The 23,476-nt window shown below is 55.1% G+C and overlaps 2 protein-coding genes across 11 annotated transcripts in view; one reads left to right on the plus strand and one right to left on the minus strand.

Annotated features, from left to right (window-relative positions):
- Positions 1-4,245: 4,245 nt before the first annotated feature.
- On the plus strand, positions 4,246-12,340 carry TCHP (trichoplein keratin filament binding). Its single transcript, XM_063143737.1, has 13 exons — positions 4,246-4,332; positions 5,650-5,874; positions 6,812-7,022; positions 8,046-8,102; positions 8,618-8,686; positions 8,810-8,983; positions 9,270-9,382; positions 9,657-9,723; positions 10,098-10,270; positions 10,626-10,707; positions 10,812-10,997; positions 11,334-11,477; positions 11,859-12,340. Exons 2-13 carry the CDS (start codon positions 5,684-5,686, stop codon positions 11,889-11,891), a joined length of 1,500 nt encoding a protein of 499 aa, XP_062999807.1. The 5' UTR covers positions 4,246-4,332; positions 5,650-5,683; the 3' UTR covers positions 11,892-12,340.
- A 1,066-nt stretch (positions 12,341-13,406) lies between these two features.
- Positions 13,407-23,476, minus strand: part of GIT2 (GIT ArfGAP 2) — a 37,854-nt gene continuing 27,784 nt past the window's right edge. For 6 of the 10 annotated variants that reach the window (XM_063144114.1, XM_063144121.1, XM_063144116.1 and 3 more), the window contains 3 exons: positions 22,984-23,109; positions 16,813-16,876; positions 13,407-16,326 (listed from right to left, as the gene is read on the minus strand). In XM_063144114.1, the coding sequence (XP_063000184.1) occupies positions 16,114-16,326; positions 16,813-16,876; positions 22,984-23,109 (403 nt within the window). In that variant the 3' untranslated portion in view covers positions 13,407-16,113. The remainder of the gene's footprint in view (positions 16,327-16,812; positions 16,877-22,983; positions 23,110-23,476) is intronic. The other 4 variants (XM_063144123.1, XM_063144122.1, XM_063144119.1 and 1 more) reach the window with 1 other exon arrangement.

Below are 23,476 nucleotides of genomic sequence, written 5' to 3' on the forward strand. Positions count from 1 at the left end.
TTCTTTCTTCCTCTTTTCTATCTTTCTTTCATTTCTTACTTTCTCTTTCCTTTCCTCTTTCTTTATTTCTTTCTTCCTCTTTTCTGTCTTTCTTTCATTTCTTTCTTTCTCTTTCCTTTCCTCTTTCTTTATTTCTTCCTCTTTTCTCTTTTTTTCATTTCTTTCCTTTTTCTTCCTTCCTCTTTTCTATCTTTCATTTCTTTCTTTCTTTCTCTTTCCTTTCCTCTTTCTTCCTTCCTTCCTCTTTTCTATCTTTCTTTCATTTCCCTTTCCTTCTTTTCCTTTCCTTTCCATTCTCTTTCTTTCTCCCTCTTTTCTAGCTTTCATTCATAGCATCATAGAATAGCAGAGTTGGAAGGGGCCTGTAAGGCCATCCAGACCAACCCCCTGCTCAATGCAGGAATCCACCTCAAAGCATCACTGACAGATGCTTGTCCAGCTGCCTCTTGAAGGCCTCGAGTGTGGGAGAGTCCACAACCTCCCTAGGTCACTGATTCCATTGTCGTACTGCTCTAACAGTCAGGAAGTTTTTCCTGATGTCCAGCCGGAATCTGGCTTCCTTTAACTTGAGCCCGTTATTCCGTGTCCTGCACTCTGGGAGGATCGAGAAGAGATCCTGGCCCTCCTCTGTGTGACAACCTTTTAAGTATTTGAAGAGTGCTCTCATGTCTCCCCTCAATCTCCTCTTCCTAATCATGCTGCTTTATGGCTACTTTTATGCTTTTCTCCAGGTCAACGGTCCCCATTGATTGATGGATAGTTGCATGTTGTCCGCTTATAGCCCGTTTACATGCATGACCAAGGTTGTGTGCTATCTCCAGTACTCGATGCAGTAAGCCTGTGTGCACCAGCTGCAGGGGAACATGGGTGGGAGGGTGCTGTTGCACCGTGTCCTGCTTTGTGGGTCCCTGGCTAACAGCTGGTTGGCCACTGTGCGAACAGAGTGCTGGACGAGATGGACTCTTGGTTTGATCCAGCCTCAGGGCTCGTCTGATGTTCTTATGGTACAGGGAACTGGAGAGTCGAAACAAATGGAGTTGCTTTTGCATGTTGGAACCCGACCGTGCTGCTACCTTCTACTTTGCCTCACGAGGAGGTGCTCCCGCAGTGCTGGTTAAACTCAAGGGCATCTGCCCCCCCCGCCCCCATTTAAATTTCTGACCTCCTGTCCAGGACCCTAAAAACAGAGATAGATGGGGCAGGCACAGCGCAAAATCTCCTCTTGCTGCTTTCAAAATGATGCCATGACCGGAATCCAAGGGGGAGGGGGGGGCAGGAGCCCCCCCTTGCCCCTATGAGTGGATGGAGGCCCATGCATGCAAGCCCATCCCATCCCATCCCATCCCAAACTACTTTGCATTGCAACAGGGAGCAAAGGGCGGTTGCTGGGGAAATCCATTTCCCCTCAGCAACTGGATAACGTCAGCGTCCCTGCTAGTCCAAAAAGTCCCAGTGCCTCAACCTTGTGTGCTGTGGTTCCAGTACAAACCCTGTCTCTTCACTTCCTCAGCGTGAGAAAATAGGCCTTAGGTGTGCGTCTCACCTAGGTACGGGCAGCCCACAGATTTCTTGATTAATTTGCATTTAATTGTATTCAAATCTAATCCACTCAGCAGTTTACAAAACAGGTACACAATGTATAAACGTTTAGTCTGTGTTCTCCTTTCGTGACTCAGTTTCCCAGCCCTATATTCCTTTCTTTCTTTCCTTCCTTTGCAGAAAGGACCACCAGCCTATCATTTCCTCCAGTGGTCCAAAGGAGGAGATTTGGGAGAGTCTTAGATAACCAAGACCAAGCGTCAAACCTCCTCTTCCTTTCTGGGAAGAAGACTGAGGGGAGTTGTGTGGGTGGATTTTCGGCTGTTTTATTATCAACCTGATCTAACAGGATAAAGCAACTTGTGTGCTAATGAAGTCACCTGATCTGTATGAAATATTTAGCAATATTGAATAATTCATGCCTACTACATGACAGTACTTCAATTAAGGGCCTGGAAGAAAATCACTGTTTCCAGTTGGAATGAGGGATGTATGGACATTTGCCACGGAGGCGGGGGCAGAAATATTTCTCTAAAGGGACATATTTTGGATCTTTAAGCCGTAAACAGGGGCTTAATTTGGACCAGGGCTTGAGGTACAAATTTTTTTAATGCCAAGCCCCTGGAAAAAAATGGAAAAAATAATAATAACAATACCTCTGAACATGTGCAGAGTGTAGCTGATTGCCATAGAGTAACTGTTTCCCCACTACACTAGAAAATTAGGCACAAGACGTTCTTAAAAACTTGATGTTTCCATACCACGGAGAAGGCAAATAAGAAAAAAAGAGGCAAAGCATCAAAATGGTCCAAAGCACTAGAAAACGTTAAAAAAAACTATAAAATGTCCAACAGGGTGACTGAAAGAAATAAGAAATCCTATTTCAAAATGCCCAGTACAAAAACATTCAAGAACTTAAATGTCATACAAGCATCCACAATTATAAAATCATATATATTGAAGTTAAACCAATGATATGAAATACTATAATGAAAAACATTAAATATGTATCTAGCTGTAATCCTTCTAGTGTCCTGGGACTCAGCCCCACTGAACTTATTGGGACTGAATTTGAGTTGACAAAAGGATTCAACTGTGAGTGAAAACGGTCAATAGCTAATAGTCAACCCATAAAACAAATGCTATTTTAGCACATATTACTTATACACTGCAAAACTCCATATGAAAAATACAACGCAATGAAGGCACACACAGAGCAACTATTTATGGAACCCAAAACCAACTGGTTGCAAACATCCCTGCTTTTCTTCTCTTGCAAGAGAAAGAGAACAAAAGCTGGAATATAAGTGTATGTTTGGGATGAAGTTTTTATTCAAAAGCGGGATTTGAGGCCTTGAAACACACAAGGTCATAAATAGTATGGGGGTGCCTCTGAGCACATGCAGAATGCCTTGCGCGTTCTGAGTTCGAATCACACTTTCAACATACGAAAGCCGCTCTAGGGACACCAAAGAAAGAGGATGCTGAATAATGACCCAGCAACTGAATTGAGCACAGGCCACGTCCAGCTGGTGTGGCATGCCGGTGAGCGAGGCTTAATAATTCATGCCGAGGGGTCGACTTACCTGGCAGGCGTCACGATGGCCCTCCGGAGAAAACTGAGTTTTCATAACACATTCCCCATCGCAACACGATCCTGGACTCAGTTAGGCTTCCATCTCGCGACCTAAGGCGGCCTTGGCACAGCCAGGCCCAAACTGCATTCTTGCAGGCTGCTGTCCCAACCACACTGCTGTCCTGCAATATGGGGGTGGTGACACTGGGCTACACCGCAGGGCTGTTGTAAGCACCTCATAATCTCAGCCCGGCTAGTCAGCGGCGGGCTACACCGTAGGGCTGTTGTAAGCACCTCATAGCCTCAGCCCGGCTAGTCAGCGGCGGGCTACACCGCAGGGCTGTTGTAAGCACCTCATAGCCTCAGCCCGGCTAGTCAGCGGTGGGCTACACCGCAGGGCTGTTGTAAGCACCCTTTTCTCTCTCTCTCTCTCTCTCCTCGCCTCAATTCCTGCCATTTGGGGAGAACCGCCTGCATTTGCAAGGGGGTTTGTACTGGCAGGGCTACTTCTTAAGTGTTTTAAAATGAACGGTTTTATGCAAAACAAGACCAGGCCTGTTAGAAAGAGAGGCAGCTCCTCTCTTGCCTGCTGCATTTTTTATATTATTATTATTTTTGGGGGGTTTCTGCTGGCCGGGTCCAGCGGCGTCCAGTGGCAGCAGCTTGCAAAATCTGGGTTGCTCCTTTGCTTTCCAAAGGAGGAGGACGGGAGGGATCCCGGAAGCCGCCTATGCAGACAAGGGGATTCCTCTACCTCAGCCTTCCTCAACCTGGGGCGCTCCAGATGTGTTGGACTGCATCTCCCAGAATGCCCCAGCCAGCTGTGTTGGACTACTACTCCCAGAATGCCCCAGCCAGCTGGCTGGGGCATTCTGGAAGATGCAGTCCAACACATCTGGATCGCCCCAGGTTGAGGAAGGCTGCTCTACCTATTTTTCTTATTATTATCTCTGTGTGGATTCCACAGCCCACGTCCCTTTGGATTGGTTGAAGGGGGGGGGGGGGCGCCGCGCGCGCGCGCGTTCGGAGGGCGCTTGTCCCTCGGCGGCTCCTGTACTCCTTACCGGAAGTGTTGCCATGGAGCCGCTCGGCGGACCCGGAAGTGGCGGGACCGTTATTAGGCATCGCGGCGGGGACGGCGGAGGGAGCCGCGGATCGGTCCAGCTCGGCGGTGGGGAGGAAAGGGAGAAGGCCGGAGCCGCGCGTGCGCAAAGGAGGCAAGTTGTATTTTGGAACGTGCTGTACAAACATTTAAATATATGCAAATTGGGCCCCGCTCCATCGAGGATGCCAAATTGTTCCTTTTTTTAAAATTATCAATTCTGCGTTATGCAAATCAAAGCATTTCCCGTTGTGGAGGGGTGGGGGTTTGTTTTCAAAACCACACCGCGTTGACGTCACGACGCTGGATATGACGCGTATCCCTGGCTGCGTGACGTCACCGCGTTCTTTTGGGAGGGCGGGGCTGCTGCTGCTGCTCTCTGTAAGTCAGAGAAGTTCCAAGAGGTTTTGAAGTACAACTCCCATTACCCCCAATGGCTGTGCTGGATGGGGTTGATGGGAGTTGTAGTCCAAAAAAACCCTGGAGGGCACCAGGGTTTTTTTTTTGGGGGGGAGGCTTTGTTAGTGCGTGTCTTGCTCCCTGCTTAGGGTGCATGAAAAAAGCTAAATAGCAAGCAGTGACTTATTTATTTTATTTTTATTCTATTTATTTATTTAAGCATTTTTATCCCGCCATTCAGCCACAAAAAGGCTCTCACGGCGGCTTACAAAAAATATTTCTTGACAGTCCCTGCCCACAGGCTTACAATCTAAAAGACACGACATAAAAGGAAAGGGGATTGGGAGGGAGGAGGAAAAGCAAAGCAAATTCAGGCACTACATTCTTAGTTACAAAGTTCAGCAGTGGCTGCAGGAGGGAGGGGGCTCTCAGCTGGACCCGGGCCCAAGCACAATGGAGAGGTGCCTGACTTATTAATAATTATATATTTAGCGTATTTATATCCCGCACCTCAGCCAAAAAGGCTCCTGGAGCGGCTTACAATGGATCAGTAAAGAAGACAGACTTGCAAGGACGATTTCTGCAGCTTTGGCTCGATCGTCTCCGTCCCGGTTAAAAGCCCGGCTAACTTTCCTCTTCTCTGCTGGGATACCAGAAACAACTGGTTTTCTGGTTCCCAACAAAAGTCTGTCTAATGCAGCCTCCTTTTGGGGGGCAAATCCAACCAAGTGGATGTCCCCCGAGAGGCCCTCCAGCAGGGCAGGAACGCAACAGCCTTTTCCCCGCTGTTCCTCCCCAGCAAGTAATATCCTCTAAGTGTGAAGATGCCATTGGCTAATGCTTAATAGCTCTAACCCCTGTGGATCCTTTTCACATCAGTCTGAGGACCTGAGAAACACCCTGCTCTGCCTGAAACCTTGGAGAAATTCCCATCTTTTGAATAAATAAAATAATAATGATGATGATGATGATAATGATGCTGGCCTAGGTAATGTGTGTGCCTCTGGGAGCTGACGTTTCTTATGTCCTACAGAAGCGAGGTGTAAAACCCGGAGTTTCCAGCCCAGATGGCGTTGCCCACGATCCCTTCCTTCTGGAGCAGCCGCAGCAGGGCCCTTGAGCATCAGATTGTGCGCCACCGGGAGCAGGAGGCCCGCTTTCGGAAGCAGTGGGAGCTCAACAGCCTCTATTTTAAACAGTCTGGGGTCTACAGCTCAAAGCAGGCCCAGTGGAGCTCACGGCAGTCCTATCAGCAAAGGTACGGATGGGGAAATGGGGGCACAGCACTCCTTCATTGTTGAGGGGAGGGGGAGCAGCATGGATAAGGCCTGGGGCAGAGGCTTCAGCAGGGTTTCTGCTAAACTCAGCCTGCGAAGGAAGCAGGGGTGGGCTGGCAGGCAAAGAACAGAGCCCCTCTTAACATGCTCATTCTCACAACAATCCTGTAAGTCAGCCTTCCTCAACCTGGGGCGCTCCAGATGCGTTGGACTACAACTCCCAGAATGCCCCAGCCAGCTGGCTGGGGCATTCTGGGAGTTGTAGTCCAACGCATCTGGAGCGCCCCAGGTTGAGGAAGGCTGCTGTAAGTCATGATGAGGCTGGAGATGTTGAGCTTAAGAGAGTGGCCTGGTCTGCATGTAACACTAACCCATGGTTTATTTAACCCAGGGTTTGTTGCCCTACCCAGGGTTTGTCTGGAAGGCGTTCGAACAAACCATGTTTTGTTTTCTCAATCCCTAGCCTGTTTCTCTCCTCTCCTCCCTCCCTGAATCCCAAATGCCTTTCTGGCACTCTACTGCAGGCATGTAGAACGGTTGTGTGTGTGTGTGTGTGTGTGTTTTTACTGCTTTTGCTCGTTGTCTCTGTAGCCTGGTGAAACAACCCATAGTTTTGTGTCCGCATGTAATCGCAAGCCACGGTTTAAACCACCCAAAGAGTCCGCAACCCAACAAGCCATGGATTCTTTTTTTCTGGGTTGTTCATAGGTAACAAACCACTCAAAACAGTGAAATCGTGCGCAGAATCTGAAAAAGGCTCAGTCCTTGACTATTCTCCAGGGGAGAGATCTCCATAGTTGGGAGAGATCTCCATAGTTTGAAGAGTTTCTTTGCCTGTGGTGGGAGCCCCAACGACAGCGCTGAGCACTCTGGTGTCTAGCGGGAGACCAACTCTCCGCTTTCCCCCCCTTTTGCCAGCATGAATGCCTATCACCGCGAGAAGCTAAAGGAAGAGAAACGGAGCAGCCTGGAGCAGAGGCGCAAACGGCTCCAGGCGCTGCTTTTTGAGGAGCGCGAGATGCTGGCGGCGGAGCTGCAGGAGCTGCGGCTGAACAAGGATGCCGACCCGAGCAAACTGCGGCAGAAGAACGAGGACCTGAAGTCGGCCAGGGAAGAGCGGAGAAAGCAGGTGCCATCTGGAAGCAGGCCTCTTCCTCCTTTGCTCAGCCAGAGGGGAAGGAGACCCATCCTCTGCCAGGGTCTTAAATAAGAGAGTTTGCCGGCTCTAGGTCTCCAGCTCAGCGCTCTTTGGGAGAACTAGAGCCTTAACTGGCCTGTCAGATTTAGGGAAGGGGCAGGCGGAGGGATTGCAGGAGGCACTAGAATCCTAGAAGAGCAGAGTTGGAAGGGGCCTACAAGGCCATCGAGTCCAACCCCCTGCTCAAGGCAGGGATCCCTTAGCGGCTGGCCACAAGGTGAACTCAGGCCTTGGAGATGTAAGCCTGCCCTTGTGAGGGGACGGACTGTGCTGTGGCCATCCCAGAGGAGGCTAAGAATTTCCAACCATCGGGAAGAAGTGCTTGGTTTCTGCTGGCAAATTTGCTTTCTCCCTTTTATTTATAGACACAAAAAAGGAAATTAGGCACATTCCTGGAGAAGAAGGCAGGAATGGCTGCTAGTGCTGATGGCTCTGCGTTACCCCCAGTGGCTGAGGCAGTAAGCCTATGGACCCCAGTTGCTGGGGAACATGGGCGGGAGGGTGCTGTTGCACCTGTGCCCTGCTTCTGGGTTTCCCCTGGGCAGCTGGGGAACATGGGCAGGAGGGTGCTTTTCCCAAGGGCAGCTGGGCAGCCCCTGCGTGAACAGAATGCTAGACTGGATGGACCCTTGGTCTGATCCCGTTAAGCTCTTCTTATATTTGTATGTTCATTTTTTAAAGCCTAATTGCTGTGGGGGGGGGGGAGGTGCAGTGTGCAGCCTGGGGCAGGATGAGGCCCCCCTCCACCCCTCCCATGAATTAGGCTTGGAAAAAAGCGCCCCACTGGCTCCAATGGAAGGTGTGTTCCCCCCACAAAACCTAATTGCTGTATGGAGTGTGGACCGGAGTGGGGCAAGGCGACCACAGGCCAATTGGATACTTGCAGCAGTTCCTGTAGCAGTGGGGAGCTCAAACCCTTTCAGGAAGGTTCCCCCGTTTGTGCTTGGTTGACAGGTCGCCGAAGACCGCCTGTACGAATGCTGGAGGAACAACAGCGCGAAGCTCCGGGAGGTGAGGAACGGCCCTGCGGCTGGGCGCGATCCGGCACGCCGTCCCCCTTGCGAGGGTGTGTTAAGCGCACCCAAAACAGTACTCTGCTTCTGTACTGATCCTATCCGGTGGCCGACGAGCCTTGCGCAGCAGCAGGAGCCGGGCAGGATCGGGTCCAGGGCAAAGAGAGCCCGAGTGCGCCCCTTCCTCCTCCGTCAAGCCGTGGTGGGGGTCTCCCGGCACCCCTTGGAGGCTGGTCGCTCCGATGTCAGTGGGGCAGTCAGAGCTCTAAGCTACCCAAGGTGCAGAAGCTTGGAATCCGTTCCGGGTTTCAGTCAGAGCTCTGAGAAGAGCTATCCAAGGTGTGGATAACTCCTTGAGCGCTTTCTCCCGGCTCAGACCTTGTGTCAAACGCCTTTCCAGCTGCCTCTCCTCTCTTGGCAAATTTCCCAGCACCGAAGGAGAGAAGGGCAGCAGCACCCGCAAGCCGATCAACGGACCTTTCCTCCCCCCCCCCCCCATGTTCCTTTCTCCAGGTTGGGTCCGAGCTGCACCAGAAGCACGTGGTAGAGGCCTGGGGGGAACAGCTGAGCCAAAAGCATCAGGTAGGCCGGCCTCTCGCTCACCTGCGGAGAACCACCGGGCTGCCTCTCCTCGGGCGCCCTTTTTGAATCCGGGAGGCGAAAGGCCCACGCAGAGGCTAACGCTTCCGTCTGGTCCCAATCCAGCGAGAAGCAACCGAGCGGGAAGAGAGGATCCGCTCAGAGAACAAGTACGAGGCAGCCCGGAGGGAGGCCCTGGAGCGGCTGAAAGAGCAAGAGGCGAGGAGGAAGCAGGAGGAGAAGCGGCAGGCGGAGTTCCTGCGGCAGCAGATGGAGGAGCTCCGGCTGCGCGAGGGAGAGGTAGGCGTTGCCGGCAAGCGAGCCGGGCGGGGTCTCCTCATGGCCGGGCTTTGGCCGGAAGGCAGAGGGCTCCGGACGCCGACTCCGGAGAGGGCGATCGGATGGAACCGGAGGGCTCCGTTTCCCCCGCTGCCCTGGTTCGCTTTGGGGCAGCTTCCGCAGGGTGGATACAGGGATGGCGAGAGGCGGCTCCTGCCATTTCGGGGGGAGGGGGGGATCCTTTCCCGCATGCTTGGCTGAGGAAACGGAAGGATTCCGGTGGGGGCCGCCTCCTCCTTCTTCTCAGGCCACAAAGCTGAAGAAGGAAGAGGAAAACCTATTGAAGCAGCACTGGGAGCTGGGAGCCCTGGAGGCGGAGCGGAAGCGCCAGGAGCAGGACAGGAAGAAGGCCGAACTCGGGTAAGGATGGGGAGCGGGCCCCGGGGCAGGGCCCCCCTGGCCATTTGGGCCCCGAACGGGAGAACGGGGCGGCCCCACTAGGCAGCGTGGGCACCTTTAACTGATGCATAGGCAGAGGGGTGTCCCTGGAACGAGAGGCCCCCGCGCCGTCTTGCCAGCACCCTCACGGAACGCCGTCCACCTAACCACGCGGTTGCGGTTACTGTGAGGCGCTTCGCACGTGCGCAGGGGTGCTCTTCACGTTGGCGCTTCCTTGCTCCTTTCCTCCTCCCAGCCGCTTTCTGAAGCACCAGTATCACGCCCAGCTGAAGAGACGGGCTCAGCAGATCCAGGAAGAACTGGTAAGCCGGTCCCACTGAGGGAGGCTCAAAGCTTCGGGAAAGAGACCTGGGCAGGCGGCCGGCTCCTTCGTGCCTGTCCACAGAGTCGCTCGCCTTTCTTGCACCTCCCCTCCCAGCCCCAAACTCTGATGCTTTTGCAAAGCCAGCAACACTGGAACCCCACCCCACCCCGCCCCACCCCCACGAAGGCTGCCAAGCCCGTGAAGACACCGTCCCCATCTCTCTCTCCTTGCTGCCTTTGGGGAGGGGGCCCAGCTTCAGGGCGGAGCACGTCCTGACCTTGCCAGAAGTGTCAGCAGAACCTCTGCTGGGCCAGAGGTTCGGACCGATTCTAAGGGAGCTTGTTCCTCCTCCACCTCCTCCTCCTCCTCCAGGAGAAGGACAGGCAGATCCTTCTGGCTCTGACGGAGGAGGACGACGAGGGCCAGCGCCTGCAGTCCGCCCGGCGGGAGCAAGCCGTGGCCGCCGTGGCCTGGATGAAGGAGGTCATTGAACAGCAGCTGCAGCTGGAGAGGGAGCGGCAGGCTGAGCTGGACACCGTCTTCAGGTGAGGGGGAGAGGGCGGCGGGGTGGTCTCTTTTGTAGCTCTGGGCCTGCAGGAACCGTTGGGGCACGCGGTGCCGGCGCTCCCTGCCTTTGCCTGCTCCCTGGGAAGTGCTGGCAGGGCCTGGGCGACGCAAAGGCTGCTGGGAGGAGGGAACGGAAGCAGCGAGTGAAGGCTGGCAAACCCGTCTGGTGCCGCGAAGGGCGGCAGGGAGCTGGAAGGAAGAGGCCTTCGCTTCTTGAATCAGCAGCGGCCTCCTCGCTGCGGAGGGATGCCACGCTGGCCCCGTGGCCGCTTGCTGCGGTGCCGCCTCCTCTCCCTCCTCCTCATCCGCCGCTTTCTTTCTTTCCCGCCCCAGGGAGGAAGCCAAGCAAGTGTGGGAGAAGCGAGAACAAGAGTGGGAGCGAGAGCGGAAGGCCCGGGACAGACTCATGGCGGAGGTGCGCAAGAACTGCTCAGAGGGCCGGGCGGAAGGAAGGGAGGGAGGGAGTCCCGGCCTGCCCCTCCATTCACTCCCTCCCTCCCTCCCTCTCCCCTCAAACAGGTCTTGGCAGAGCGAGCGCGCCAGATCCAGGAGAGGATGGAGCTGAACCGGCAGGAGCAAGCGGAGTCGGTGAAGTGCCGGGAGCAGCTGATCCAGGAGCTGGAAGAGGCCAAGCAGCTGACCCAGCGGGAGAAGGAAGAGGAGGCTGTGCTCAAGACGGCCCGCAGGCGAGAACTGGAGGCCCAGGTAGGGCCCATCCCCACCCGCCCCTCCGAGAGGGCTCCGGGGCGGACGCCAAGGGGCCCCCACAGCCTCATGGGCAGCAGGGCAGGCTTCTCCTCCACGACCTTGGCTTTGACGCTCAAGAGATGCGTGGAAAAGTGGACATCAGGGGGAGGGGGCGCTACGGACGGGGGGGGGAGAAGGCCAGGGAAGGTTTGGAGAGGTGGGGGGACCGCCCTGCGGGCTTGGGTGTGACAGCCCCGGGGGAAGGCTCTGCCAGCAATGCCGCTCGTGGCGATGGAGGTGGTCTTCTCCTCCTGCCTCCGCTGGCCTGACCGTGTCCTTGTGCAAACCTCTCAGCTCACAGAGCGCCAGCTGCAGGAGGCGGAGGAGTTGCAGCGGCAGCGCCAGGAACAGGCCGAGGCCAGGCGGGAGGTCGAGCGCCACAAGACACTGGAGCAGCTGGAGGCCAGGCGCATGGTGGAGCACGGCTATCGCGACAAGGTGGGCGGCCGGGGGAAACGGGCTCTGTGCGCGGGCCCCTTCTTCTTCCTCTTCCTCCGCCGGCCTTTCTCAGGCTCCCGCCAGGCCCTTGCAGATGCGGAACCGGCCCTGGGGCGGGGGATTTGCAGTCTGCCACGCCTCCTGGCATCTTGGTCCTGACCAAAGACGAGTTGGTGCAAACGGTTGGGCCGGCACCAGCCTCTCGTTCGGGGCCACTGTCTGTGACTCGAGCGGCCGTCTCCGCCTTGCCTCGTGCCGACTTGGAGGCGCTTTGACGCTCCTGCGGCTTCCATCCCAGAGGCGGCGTCCACGGCTGCGGCCGTTGCCTGGGCATCGTATGGAACTGCTCAAAGATCGCCTCCCCTCTCTGTTCTTTTCTAGTGCCACAGCTACCCCAAAACAGCCTGGACCTAAAGGCGGTGGCAGCAGTGGGGATGACGAGCGCCCGGCTTCCACTGCGGGTGGATTCAAGTCTTCATTGTGGCAGAACTTTGCCAGTTGCATCCAGGTGGGGGTGTGGCTGTGGACTGTTACGTCCTGTCCCACCCTAGAATCAAAGGTCTGGACTAAAAGGTGGCAGGTGTGTGTGTGTGTGTATCTGTCCTGAGATGCCAAAGCTCCAAATGTCCGCTCTCCTCCCGACAGGCAGGGATTCTCCTTTGCTAGCAGGCACCAATGTGGCTCTGCATGGGAGACTGCTTGACATAAATGGATAGTTCCCTTGAGTCACCGAGAGAGATGGAGCAGCAGTAGTTGTCTGTCCGTGGTGGGGGGCACCTTCCTTTCCTGCCACGGCGGAGCACGTGCTACCTGACTCGGGTAAGGAAGGGTGTGGGTGGACGCCCTCCAAACACTCAATCTTAGTCAGGGATGTTAAAACGTTCAATAAAGCTTTCTTTTGGTCTTTTAATTCATTTGTGTGTAGCAAGCAGAGGCGGCCGCTGTGCCCGACACTGGGGGAGGTGTAAATGGGATCAGGGAGTGCGTGTGTGTGTCTTTGCTCAAATGGCCGGACATTTCAGGTTTGCCTTCACGGCAGGTAAGCAGATGAGAGCAGCCGTCGTGGTTCGCAGCGTGAGCCGGGAAGTGGCTGGCTCAGCTCTTCCTCTGGGCCTCGGCCCAGCTGCAGCCCTGGGGCAAGCGGGCGAGATAATCCCGTTGACACCTTTTCCAGAGTGGGGATGAGCTTCCACCGGAGGGCACGTTGGGAGGGGGAAACCCATCAAGTAACAACTCCGCCCAGTGCCGATGAATGCATGTTCTGCCCAGAAATAGTGGGAGCCGTAACCCGACGCAGCTGGAAGGTGCCAGGTTGAGCAAGGCTGGCGTTGTGACATTTCAGCACTTTTCCCATCTCCGAGTGGCCTCAGGTGGCCTCCAGGCTGCCTTGGGATGGGTGGAACCAGGTAACGCATGGCGAGGTTGTGCCAATAAGGCACTAGGTAGGGCTTCCCTCTTGGCAAGGGTGGGGCAGCAAACAGAAGCAGCGTCTTGTCTTGGGCAACCGGCCACCCTGCTTTGGCACCAAGGAAACCTGCCTTCCACTCTGTTAAACATCTTCAAAGTTCTTCACACAGCGTGTAGATGTAGTAAAGTTCTTCACACAGTAGTAGATGTAGTCATGGCCACCACCTCGGATGGCTTTAAAAGGGGGTTAAACAATTCATGGAGAAGGCGGCTGTCAACGGCTACTATTATTATTATTATTATTTATTTATATAGCACCATCAGTGTACATGGTGGCTAGGCGCTAACTCCAGTATTGGAGGCAGGATACACCAGTTGCTGCTGTTTGGCCGCTGCGTGAACGCAATGCCAGACTAGATGGACCCTTGGTCTGATCCAGCAGGGCTCTTAGGTCCTTATTTGCAGGAGGGTTTAAAAAAAAAAAAAGGAAAGAGACACAGTGGGGAAAACAATGCAAGAGGATTGTTCTACCTATTTTTTGTTTGTTTTAACCCAAAAATAGTACAATACTTTTAAAAAAAGGTCGTTAATTACAATGTAACATCAGCATCCAACAATATTATGGCACTTGGTTTTTTGTTTGTTTTTTAATATATAAATACCAATGGGGTAAAACACACACACCCATTCTCCACCCACCCACTTGGGCTTATTCTTCTTAAAACGGGAAACTCAACCCCTGATCAAGAAAACCTGGCGCAACGGAGAAGCTAACCAGACAGCCCATTTCCTATGCAGAGTAGGTGCGGGCAAATCAAATCTCACCACCCCACCTCACTGTGGTTGACCACGTCACTCACTGCAGACGACCGTCTTGGCTGAACTTCTGCAGGGATCCAGTCAGCTCTGGGGGTGGCGGGGAGTAGAAGACCAGCTCAGAGAAAGCTGGGCTTGCTAGAAAAGCCAAGCAGTTGTTCCCTCTGCAGAAGACCCAGCCAGCCTCTCTCACTCGGCCCCCGTATGCCCCAACTTCTCTCTCTCTCTCTCTCCCTTGTGTTCCAGGCCCTGTTCCCCTTATACTGTCTCAATTACACGTGTACGTCTTGCGCTGCGGGAGGCAGCCTTCTAGCAATCAGCGTACCTGTTGAAGGATTTGGGTGAGGGAGAAGACAGACGCTTTCAAAAGGTGGATGGCGAGAGGGTGGTGGGCAACACTGGTACGTTAGCAACTGGAGTGGCGTTCCAGAAGTGGAATAGGTTCAAAAGAAGGGGGTCAGAGACCCTGGCTCCCACGCTGGAGAGCGGGCGTTGTGGATCTTGAGCGGGGGCTGCCCAAAGACGCCCACAGCACCCCACCCCGGTTCATCAGAATGGAGGATGGTGCAGAGCACACGCTGACCCCTTCAGGTACTGAACAGTCCCAGACCTGGCTGCAACCAAACAGAGAAACGTTTAAGGCTCCTTTAGCTCGACGCAACAGATTGGTTGGTAGTCAAAGGAAGCAGGACTTAAGCACGACGCCCGCGTTCCAGCATGGGAGCCACGGTCTCTGACCCCCATCTTCTGAACCTATTCCACTTCTGGAACGCCACTCCAGTTGCTAACGTACCAGTGCTGCCCACCACCCTCTCGCCATCCACCTTTTGAAAGCGTCTGTCTTCTCCCTCACCCAAATCCTTCAACAGGTACGCTGATTGCTAGAGCCTTTACGAAGGAGCAGGAGGCGACCGCGTGGCCAGGTTCGCACGTAATGACAACTCGGAGAAGGGGTGGAATAGGCATTGCCGGCAAATTGTGGGCTGTCCTTGCGTGCAAACCCGGCACTACGGTTTAACTATGGGTTGTTAACCACGACCAACCCAGGAAGAGAACCCCAAGAATTGTTGTTGGGTTGTGACCTCTGGGTGGTTTGTGGTGAACCACCCATAATTCAAACCGCAGTGCAGGGTTCACATCATGCCAACCTGTACTCTGGGTTGTCATGATGTGCGAACCAGGTCAGTGAGACGGATGCCGTGCCCAGTTTTCAACCTCAAAACGAGTCGTGCACCTCACCTAACCCCCGCGCCACACGCTTCCGCACCCTCCAACTTTAGGTTGGGTTAACCCACGCTGGCAGCCTCTGGAGGTGTCAGATTGCAACTTCAAGCATCCCCCATCCAGCATGGTGAGAGCTGTAGTCCAATGTCTCAAGAGTGCACTAGGTGCGGGGGAGGCTGGGTTAAACTAGCTCATCCCTGGTCCGGCTTTCTAGAAAAGGACCCCAGTCCACCCCAGCCCCCGCCACGTGTCAGCTTGCCATTTCACACACTCATATCAGCACTGCCAGCAGCAAGCCGTCCTTTCTAAGTGCGAGAGAGTGAGGAGAGTCAGAGACAGGCAGGAGAGTCGGAGACAGCGAGAGAGAAATATACAACCAGAAAAGAACTTCTCAGCACGGAGTAAGATGCAAAGCTTAACGGTGCATAGTCAGGTCAAAAGCATGTTCTAACGTCTCCAGGATATCCACTCCCCCGTGGTTCTGCTTCCCAGCGTGGAGATCAACGAGAGTCGCGGGCCACTCAAAAAAACGTGGCAGGCTCTATTCCTACGATTTCAAGCCAGGCCGTGCGGCTGGCTGTTGCACAAGGAATGCAGGGGTCTCAGGAAGCCATGGAGGGGGCGTGGCGGGGCTGGTGTGTGTGTGTGTGTGTGTGAGCAGAGTGTCCTTTCCACAGTCGCTGCCGCCGCAGAGGTCCGTAGCGTGTGCTATTTAGTGGTTCAGGTGTGTGTCAAAGAGCTGCATTACAAGACGCCCGGAGAAGGAAGTGCCCTGTATCGCGATACGTGCGTTCAAGTTCACAATTGGCGCCGGGAGTGCAGAGTGCGGACCCCCCCACCCGCCAAAACAACAACAACAAAAGTCCCGTAAGAGCTGGTGATGTGAAGGTTGGGCTCACGACACTTCCCCAACGCGCACTACGCTGGCGATACAGGCACGAAATAAGGCAGTGGGTTACATTAATCCCGGGGGGAGGGGGGGGGAATCTTTTTAGGAAAAAAAAAAACATGCAAGAAAAATTTAATACTGAGGTTCCTTTAAAAAATAATAATAATAATAATAATACGGGTAACGCACCACCTTAAATATTCCTGTTAAAAACAAAAACGAAAAAACCCACATGAAAACGGCAAACCGCCTGTGACGTGTCAAAGCCAACCCTCGGTAGGACGCCGGCCGGAGACCGCGTCAGTTGGTGTTCTCTTTGGTTGTGATGGTGACCAGCTGCTTGGCCGCCTTGGCGATGTCGTAGGCGCACTGGATGACCTGTTGAGTGACCAGCTGGACGTCAGCCGTGGGGCAGGAGTCCGGGGGGAGCGCCTTCGTGCACTCGGAATGCAGGCGGAAGGCACTGGAGGTCAGCAGCCGCAGGGAGGTGCGCACCAGCTCAGACTTGGGCTTCTGGGGAAAGAGAAAGGGGGACGTGGCACCGGGGATGTGGAGAGGGAGACATTTTTCTCCCTCTCCCCCAATACTAGAACTCAGTGGGGTCATATCCCATGAAGCTGATGGGTGGGAGATTCAGGACAGAGGAAAGGAAGGGCTTCTTTACACAGCGCGGAGTCAAACTGTGGAACTCACTACCACAAGATGGTGGTGACGGCCACCCATTTGGATGGCTTTGAAAGGGGGTTGGATAAATTCTTGGAGGAGAAGGCTATCCATGGATTCGAGTAAGCCTATATAGATGGGGAACATGGGTGGGGGAAGGGTGCTTTTGCACTCGTGTCCTGCTTACGGCTTCCTGGTCGGCCGCTGTGTGAACGGAGTGCTGGACTAGATGGACCCTTGGTCTGATCCAGCCTTGCTAGATCCGACCAAGGTTTTTCACTCAGGAGACAGGGAGCTCGGCCACCCCTCCAACCTTCCCTCGTAAGGGTCACTCACTTTTGGAAAGAGGGCGGCCATCTCCGTCACTGCCACGTGGATCCTTTCGGAGCAGGGTACGTAGCTGCAAGGAGAGACAGGCGGGCGGTTATTCGACGGGGGCAAAGCGGCCCTCGCTCCCCAGCACCGCAAAACGTGTAGTTACGACACTCCAGAGGCAAACCGGTTAAAAACGAGGGTGTCCACACAGCCCGGCAAGTCCGCATTTATCCTTGGTAAGTCACGCGTGCGCTTGCAACGGAGAGAGGCCACAAAGCCAGGTGCTGTGGAAGGTGAAGGCAAAAAAACCAAACACGCAGGCCACTGTTTTTGGAATGCTTTTGTGACGGATGTGGGACGGGATCACGAATGCTCTTTTACAAATATAACGGCCCTCAAGCCCGGAATCCACTTCCAAGTTTTACGTCCAAAACGGAAGTAAAAAAAAATTCTATGGAGACTTTGTGTTTTTTTTTATAATTCGATCAATTTAGTGCTGTCACTGCAATCTGCAAGCTTTCAGAGTTGCACCGGTTCGTCCCAACAGAACGGTTGACCGTCTAAGCCCAGGAATGGCCAGATCAGAGCGCCAACATAAATATTAGGGATGTGCTCCGCTTCTCCTCGGACCGGAAAAGCAGGAGCAGATGGGGGGGGGGGCTTCGCCTCTGCTTAAGGCGGAGGCGAAGAGGATCGGGGGAGCCCCGGAGCATTGTGGATCGAGGTGAAGGCGGATCCTTCGCCTCGATCCGGAGCTCCGCAAAAAAGGTAAGGGGGGGGTTTACTTGGCCCTGCTGCTGCCGCCCGTGCGGCGACGGCAGCAGAGCCAGGTAAGGGGGCAAGGGGGAGGGGGTCTTACCTGCATCCGTCCGCAGTCCCGCGACTGCTTCAACGGAGCCCAAGGACTCAAACAGGAAGACTAGGCCGCCTAGTCTTCCTGTTTGAGTTCTCGGGCTCCGTTGAAACAGCCGCAGGGCCGCGGATGGATGCAGGTAAGGGAGAGGAGGGCGGGGGTGGTGGTTACCTGGCCCTGCAGCAGCCGCCGCCCATGGGGCGACGGCGGCAGAGCCAGGTAAGGGGGCAAGGGGGGGTCTTACCTACGTCAGTCGCGGCCCATCCCAGCTTCACTGGAGCCCACGGCTCAACCAGGAATTGTAGGCCGCAATCGGGGCCTACAGTTCCTGGTTGAGCCGCGGGTTCTAGTGAAGCTGGGATGGGCCACGACTGACACAGGTAAGGGAGAGGAGGGAGGGGGACCTTACCTGGCACCACTCCCCGCCACTGCGGAGCTCCGATTCGGAGCCGGAGCTCCGCAGCGGAGTGGAGCAGCCCCTAGGCGGATCGAGGCGGGCCCAATCCACAATTTGCGGATCGGGCGCGAAGAGGATCGGGGGGGGGGGTCCGTGCACATCCCTAATAAATATGGTTGGCGTCATACCTGGAGCCTTTGTTCAATTCAGAGAGAGCCGAGACTTATTACCGTTGGGTTGTGGGGAGAGAGACAAACCAACCCTGCTGTCCCCTGAACAGGGTTTATTCTCTGTGGCTGATATGGTGACAAGGAACTAATGAATGGACACAACCCACTGGGAGAGATGGGAGCTTAGTAAGGAAGGGTAACCGCCAGGGTCGATTCTGGCTTTTTGGCTCGCAGTCTGTGACACGACGGAAGGCAAAAGCTCCGCGTGAGGGCCGGCCAAACTCGAGGCCACTTCAGGGCAAGTCTTTGGGCGATCTAAGCTCCTCTGGCATTACCACCCTCTGCTGCAAAGCCTTTCTTGCGGGGCGGGGGGGGGGAAACGAGTGTTGTGATTCATATTTAGCATGACGTTCCTAAGAAGGAGAGATTAGCAGATAAAGGCCAAGGACAAGCGTCGCTCCTGGAACATTTTATTTCTAGATTTCGCAGTGCCGGTATTGCAAATTTCATGCCACGGGGAGCCATTCCTGCGTTACCTGTCATCGCAGAAAGCAACGCTGAGTCATTCTGAAAGACGTTGCAAAACGGAGGGCGCCGCTCCCTCGGAGGGAGGTGTGCGTCAGAGGCAGAGGGTAAGACTGGGAGAGCCGCAAATGATACCGTGAAATCAAACTGCACCCAAGGGAGAAAGACTGCCAGCGCGGAGGGAGGCACACCCTTAACGCGGCTGCAGTTGGGAGGTCTCTTTGAAAGGGAAGCGTTTGGATCCTCCTTGCAGGTGCACGGCGCTCGGGCGCTGACCTGCATTTAAAGCTGAAAAAATCTTTTCGGAAATTCAGCTGTACAGAGAACCTCTCCATGGTTATCATGGAAGAGAAGGCTATCAATAGGCCCGTTCAGCAGACACCTTAAACCACGGCTAACCATGGTGGATTTTTTGCTTCATTCACCGTGGTTAAAGCCATGGTTTAAGGTGTCTTCTGAACACAGCCTGGCTTAACCAACATGGTTAAAACCATGGTTTAAGGTGTCTTCTGAACACAGCCTGACTTTCTGGCTTAACCACCATGGTTAAAGCCATGGTTTAAGGTGTCTTCTGAACACAGCCTGACTTTCTGGCTTAACCACCATGGTTAAAGCCATGGTTTAAGGTGTCTTCTGAATACAGCCTAGCTTTCTGGCTTAACCACCATGGTTAAAGCCATGGTTTAAGGTGTCTTCTGAACAGTCCTGATGGTTATGTGTCCCCTCCAGTATTCGAGGCAGTAAGCCTGTGCGTACCAGTTGCTGGGGAACATGGGTGGGAGGGTGCTGTTGCACCCTGTGGATCCCTGGTCGACAGCTGGCTGGCCACTGTGTGAACAGAGCATGACACTTCTGTTCTTACCATTCAAGGGTTGCTTAAAAGCTATTGATTTCGGGATGAATATTATTTCCTTGGAAGAAGAATTAAGAGCTTGCAGAAGTAGTCTGTGGCAGCCGAAAAGCATCAATGAATGATTGTTTCCTGCACCAACGCAAGTGTCAATTAGCTCAGCAAGGCTAAGAGGACGGAGTTAGCACCAAATACTGGTGTATAAATAGTCGCTGGGCCGCTTTTGCACGCATTCAATTGAATCGCCACGGACTGTCCTTTCTGCGCCTCTCCCCACTCACTGCGCCCAGGTGCAGAGATACCTGCCCCACCGAGAGCAACACCCGACGCACCTGACGAAATGCACTCGAGACCCCACAAGCTCACCCCGTACTAAAACTGGGTTGGCCTTTAAGAGGCTCCAGGTCTCTCGTCAGTTTCAGTGTCATTTCAAGACCCCCTTGAAAACGCCCCAAAGTACTTTACGGTCTTTGCTCTCGTGAGGCAAATGGAAACCAATTTCGCCGCTGGGGGAGGGACAACCCTGGCAGAGGGGTGTTTTCAGATGTGGGGAGGAAAAGGACGCAGGACGGACGTCAGGCTCCAGAGTGTTTGTTTTTAACAGTGCAGCTGTAACAAGATTTAGAAATATATACACCTGACGGAGCCTCACTGTTTGGGAGAGGAGGCGGGAGAGATGCAAACGTGCTCAGATCCTGGTGGTGGGAGGGGAAAGGAAGCACTTATTGCATTGGGGGGGGGAGAACATGTGGCTCTCCAGATGTTGCCGAACTGCAAACTCCCCAGTGCGAAGCCAGCAGAGCCTGGAGGAGGAGAGGGCCCCTGCATCTTTAACAGTTGTAGAGAAAAGGGGATTTCAGCTGGTGTCATTGGCAGGCAGCCCCCGGCAACATTCCCTCTTCCTCCCCAACAGTTAAAGCTGCAGGAGCCCTGCCTTTTTTTGTACCTGGTCACTCTAGGCAGGGCTCCTGCAGCTTTAACTGTTGGGGAGGAAGAGGGAATGTGGCCGGGGGCTGCAGGCCTACCAACGGCACCTGTGGAAATTCCCCTACCTATGCCACTGTTAAAGAGACAGGAGCCCGGTCCTCCTAATCCTAGGGAGCCACGTGGCTCTGTTGCTACCAAAACAACCAAGGGCCTGGGGCCGCCTTGAAGAAAAACAAATGAACTCCGGCAGGGGCTAGCGTGGACATGTGCAAGGGCCGTGGGGGCAGCAGGAGCGACGCTGCTCTCCGGGGCCTGATCTACACCCAGCAGGATATAACACTTTAAAAACGCTATGAAAGCAGTATATGTAATGTGTCCTGGGCCTGAACAGGACCCAGGCCTGTCATAACCATTATAAACTGTTATAAGCACGAGCGTAGATCCTGCCTGGGCACCTCCGCCCCATCCCTGGGTCCGGTCAGAGGGTCCAGCACTTCTGAGCAACGAGTGTGTGTGTGTGTGGTGTCTCTCTCTCTTCCCTGAGGCCACGTCAGCCGCAGCCACTGCCACCGCAAAGGTCGCTGTTGATAGGAGTTACAGTCCACCTATGGTTTTTTGGTCATAGAAGCATAGGAAGCTGCCATCTTGCCCCGTATTGAAGACACAGGCTGGCAACAGTGGCTTTCCAGGGTTTCAGGCAGGATTCTTTCCTTAGTTTCCGGGAGAAGGCAGGGATCGAACCGGGGACTTTCTGCAGGCAACGCGGGGTCTCCATCACGCCAAGCTAGGGCCCCTCGTGTCAGAAACGGTTCCAAAGGAGTGACGCACAAGTGAGCGAGGGGGTGAGCCCAGACACGCCAAGGGCAGGCCTAAGGCCACCCCCTGGCTGGGCCCTCCTGCTTGCTAATGGGAATTAGAGCATGGTGCAGTGGTTATAGAGTGTCGGACTGGGAGTCCGATTTGGGTTCTAGTCCCCGCTCAGCCGTGGAAGCCCACTGGGTGACTTTGGGCCAGTCACGGACTCTCAGCCTGGCCTACCTCAGAGGTAGAGGATAGAAACGGAGAGGTGGAGGAGGATTTAAGTACACCACCTCGGGTTCCTTGGAGGAAAAATGGTGGGATATAAATGTAAAAATAAATAAGTAAGTAACCCTGGAAAGCCCATCTCCGCGTTAGTCCAAAGACACAGGCATGCCTTCCCACCGGCCAGGCGCCCAACTCCCAAGTTCAAACCATCATCCATCATTCAGAAGGCGCCACGGCATTGAACACGAGAGAGGGAGAAAACACACACACACACGGGACACACGCAAGGGAGGGCGCGGACGATTATGCAGGAAAGGTGCTGGAAACCTTTTCTCGGAAGCCGACGTCCCCGGAGCCCTCCAGACGTGCCGGGCGGCATCTCCGTCACTCCCGGCCGGCGTGGCCGTTGGAAGAAGAGGAGAGGCCGCCCAGCGCGGGTAGTGGAGGCCAACGGGTCGGCCAGGGGAGCCTGGCTCAGAGGCTCACGGCCACGGCGAGGAAAAATTCTGCTCCCGCTGCAGCGTTTGCCACTCGGGTGCCGTTTTCCTTGGAGTTCAAGGAAAGAGCCCGAGGATAGCGGCGGAGAAGGGATGCGGCTCCGGGAGGGACGGAGCCCATGCTCCACCCTGTGGCCGAGGAGATCCACAGCCGGCCTCTTCCTACTCCAGGTGTGCAAGACACATCGGGCCCTTGGAGCTTCCTGGGCCTCCTCCAGGGGGAGGGGAGGGGAGGGGCCTCCTCCAGGCCCCACCCCCTGAAGGAGTCCCTGCCGTTATCTCCCATCTCAGTTTGGAGATAACCACAGGGATGTGGGCAGCGGGGCGGAGTTGGATAGCACTGGGAAGAGGGTTGAAAGCATGGCCGAAATCCCAGGCAGACTTTCCCCGGGGGGGGGGGGGTTGCCTCCCCCGCCCCAAAAGGCAGCTGTTCCAACTGTCCTTTTTGGCTTGAATGGCTGCAGAGCGCAAGATCTGGGGGAGTTCTCAGGGCCGAGCGCAAGATCTGGGGGAGTTCTCAGGGCCGCCACATTCTTAAGCACGGTTTGGGCTCTTCAAGACCCCAGCTATCTAGGATTCCGGTTGTTTGTGCTGGAAGAGGTCCCGGAAAGGCCTTTGGGATGGTGGGGGAGACAGGGACAGGTGGTCAAGGTGACCAGAGGGTGACCCCCAATCACCCCCACCCCCTTGACATTATAATTCTCCCCCCTCCCATTGCCACGTGACGGGCAGGCCTCGAAGGCACCAGAGGCCGGACCTGGAAGGAAACCGCCCGCTCACCCCCAGCCCCCCTTCCCCATCTGACGGACGGAGAGCACCCTACAGCCTTTCTTGCATAACCGCCTCTTGCCCCGTGCTCTGGGGGTGCGGGCAGAGCCGGAGAGAGAGAGAGAGAGAGGAAGAGAAAGGGCACTGTGCCTGGGAGGCAGGGACAGAGGCCAGAGTACCAGGAGGTGGGGTCAGGCTGCCGGAGGGTCAGAGGCTGCAGGGAAGCTCGCTCGGCCCACGGAACCAGGCTACTGAAACAGCCCAAGCTGTGCCTGAGCTTGGGCCCGCCGGCCCGCCCAGCCGGCCTGGTTGCCCGGAGGAGGAAAATGAGAGAGAGAGAGAGAGAGAGAGAGAGAGAGAGATGAAGAAAAGGAAGAAGTGTTTTTGTCTGCATCAAGTCAGCAAAGGAGCACGTCACGGCCCAAGAGAGCATCGGCCAGGCACGTGGGCAGGGGGCGCTTGGGCCTAGCCGGGAAGGAAGCAGAGCTTGTGTTACCGCCCCCCCCCCCCCAGTCCACCCATAGGCACCCGGTTCAAGCTTTTCACCCCACTGCAAGCCCCAGTGCTGCTCCTGGCTCCAGCCTCTCAACCCTCCCCCCACCCCAAATTCTGTGTGGGAGATGGCAGGGGACACGGGGCTGCAAAGCAACCTAGGTGGAAAACACAAGCTCC

Source organism: Elgaria multicarinata, chromosome 18, assembly GCF_023053635.1.
Source record: "Elgaria multicarinata webbii isolate HBS135686 ecotype San Diego chromosome 18, rElgMul1.1.pri, whole genome shotgun sequence".
Taxonomy (NCBI): Eukaryota; Metazoa; Chordata; class Lepidosauria; order Squamata; family Anguidae; genus Elgaria; species Elgaria multicarinata.

Excerpts from the sequence above, each read along its gene's own strand:
- TCHP (XM_063143737.1), top strand. The coding sequence starts at position 5,684 with ATGGCGTTGCCCACGATCCCTTCCTTCTGGAGCAGCCGCAGCAGGGCC. Across the intron at positions 9,383-9,656 it reads AGGAAGAAGGCCGAACTCGG|CCGCTTTCTGAAGCACCAGT; the intron begins GTAAGGATGGGG and ends TCCTCCTCCCAG. Across the intron at positions 11,478-11,858 it reads AGCACGGCTATCGCGACAAG|TGCCACAGCTACCCCAAAAC; the intron begins GTGGGCGGCCGG and ends GTTCTTTTCTAG.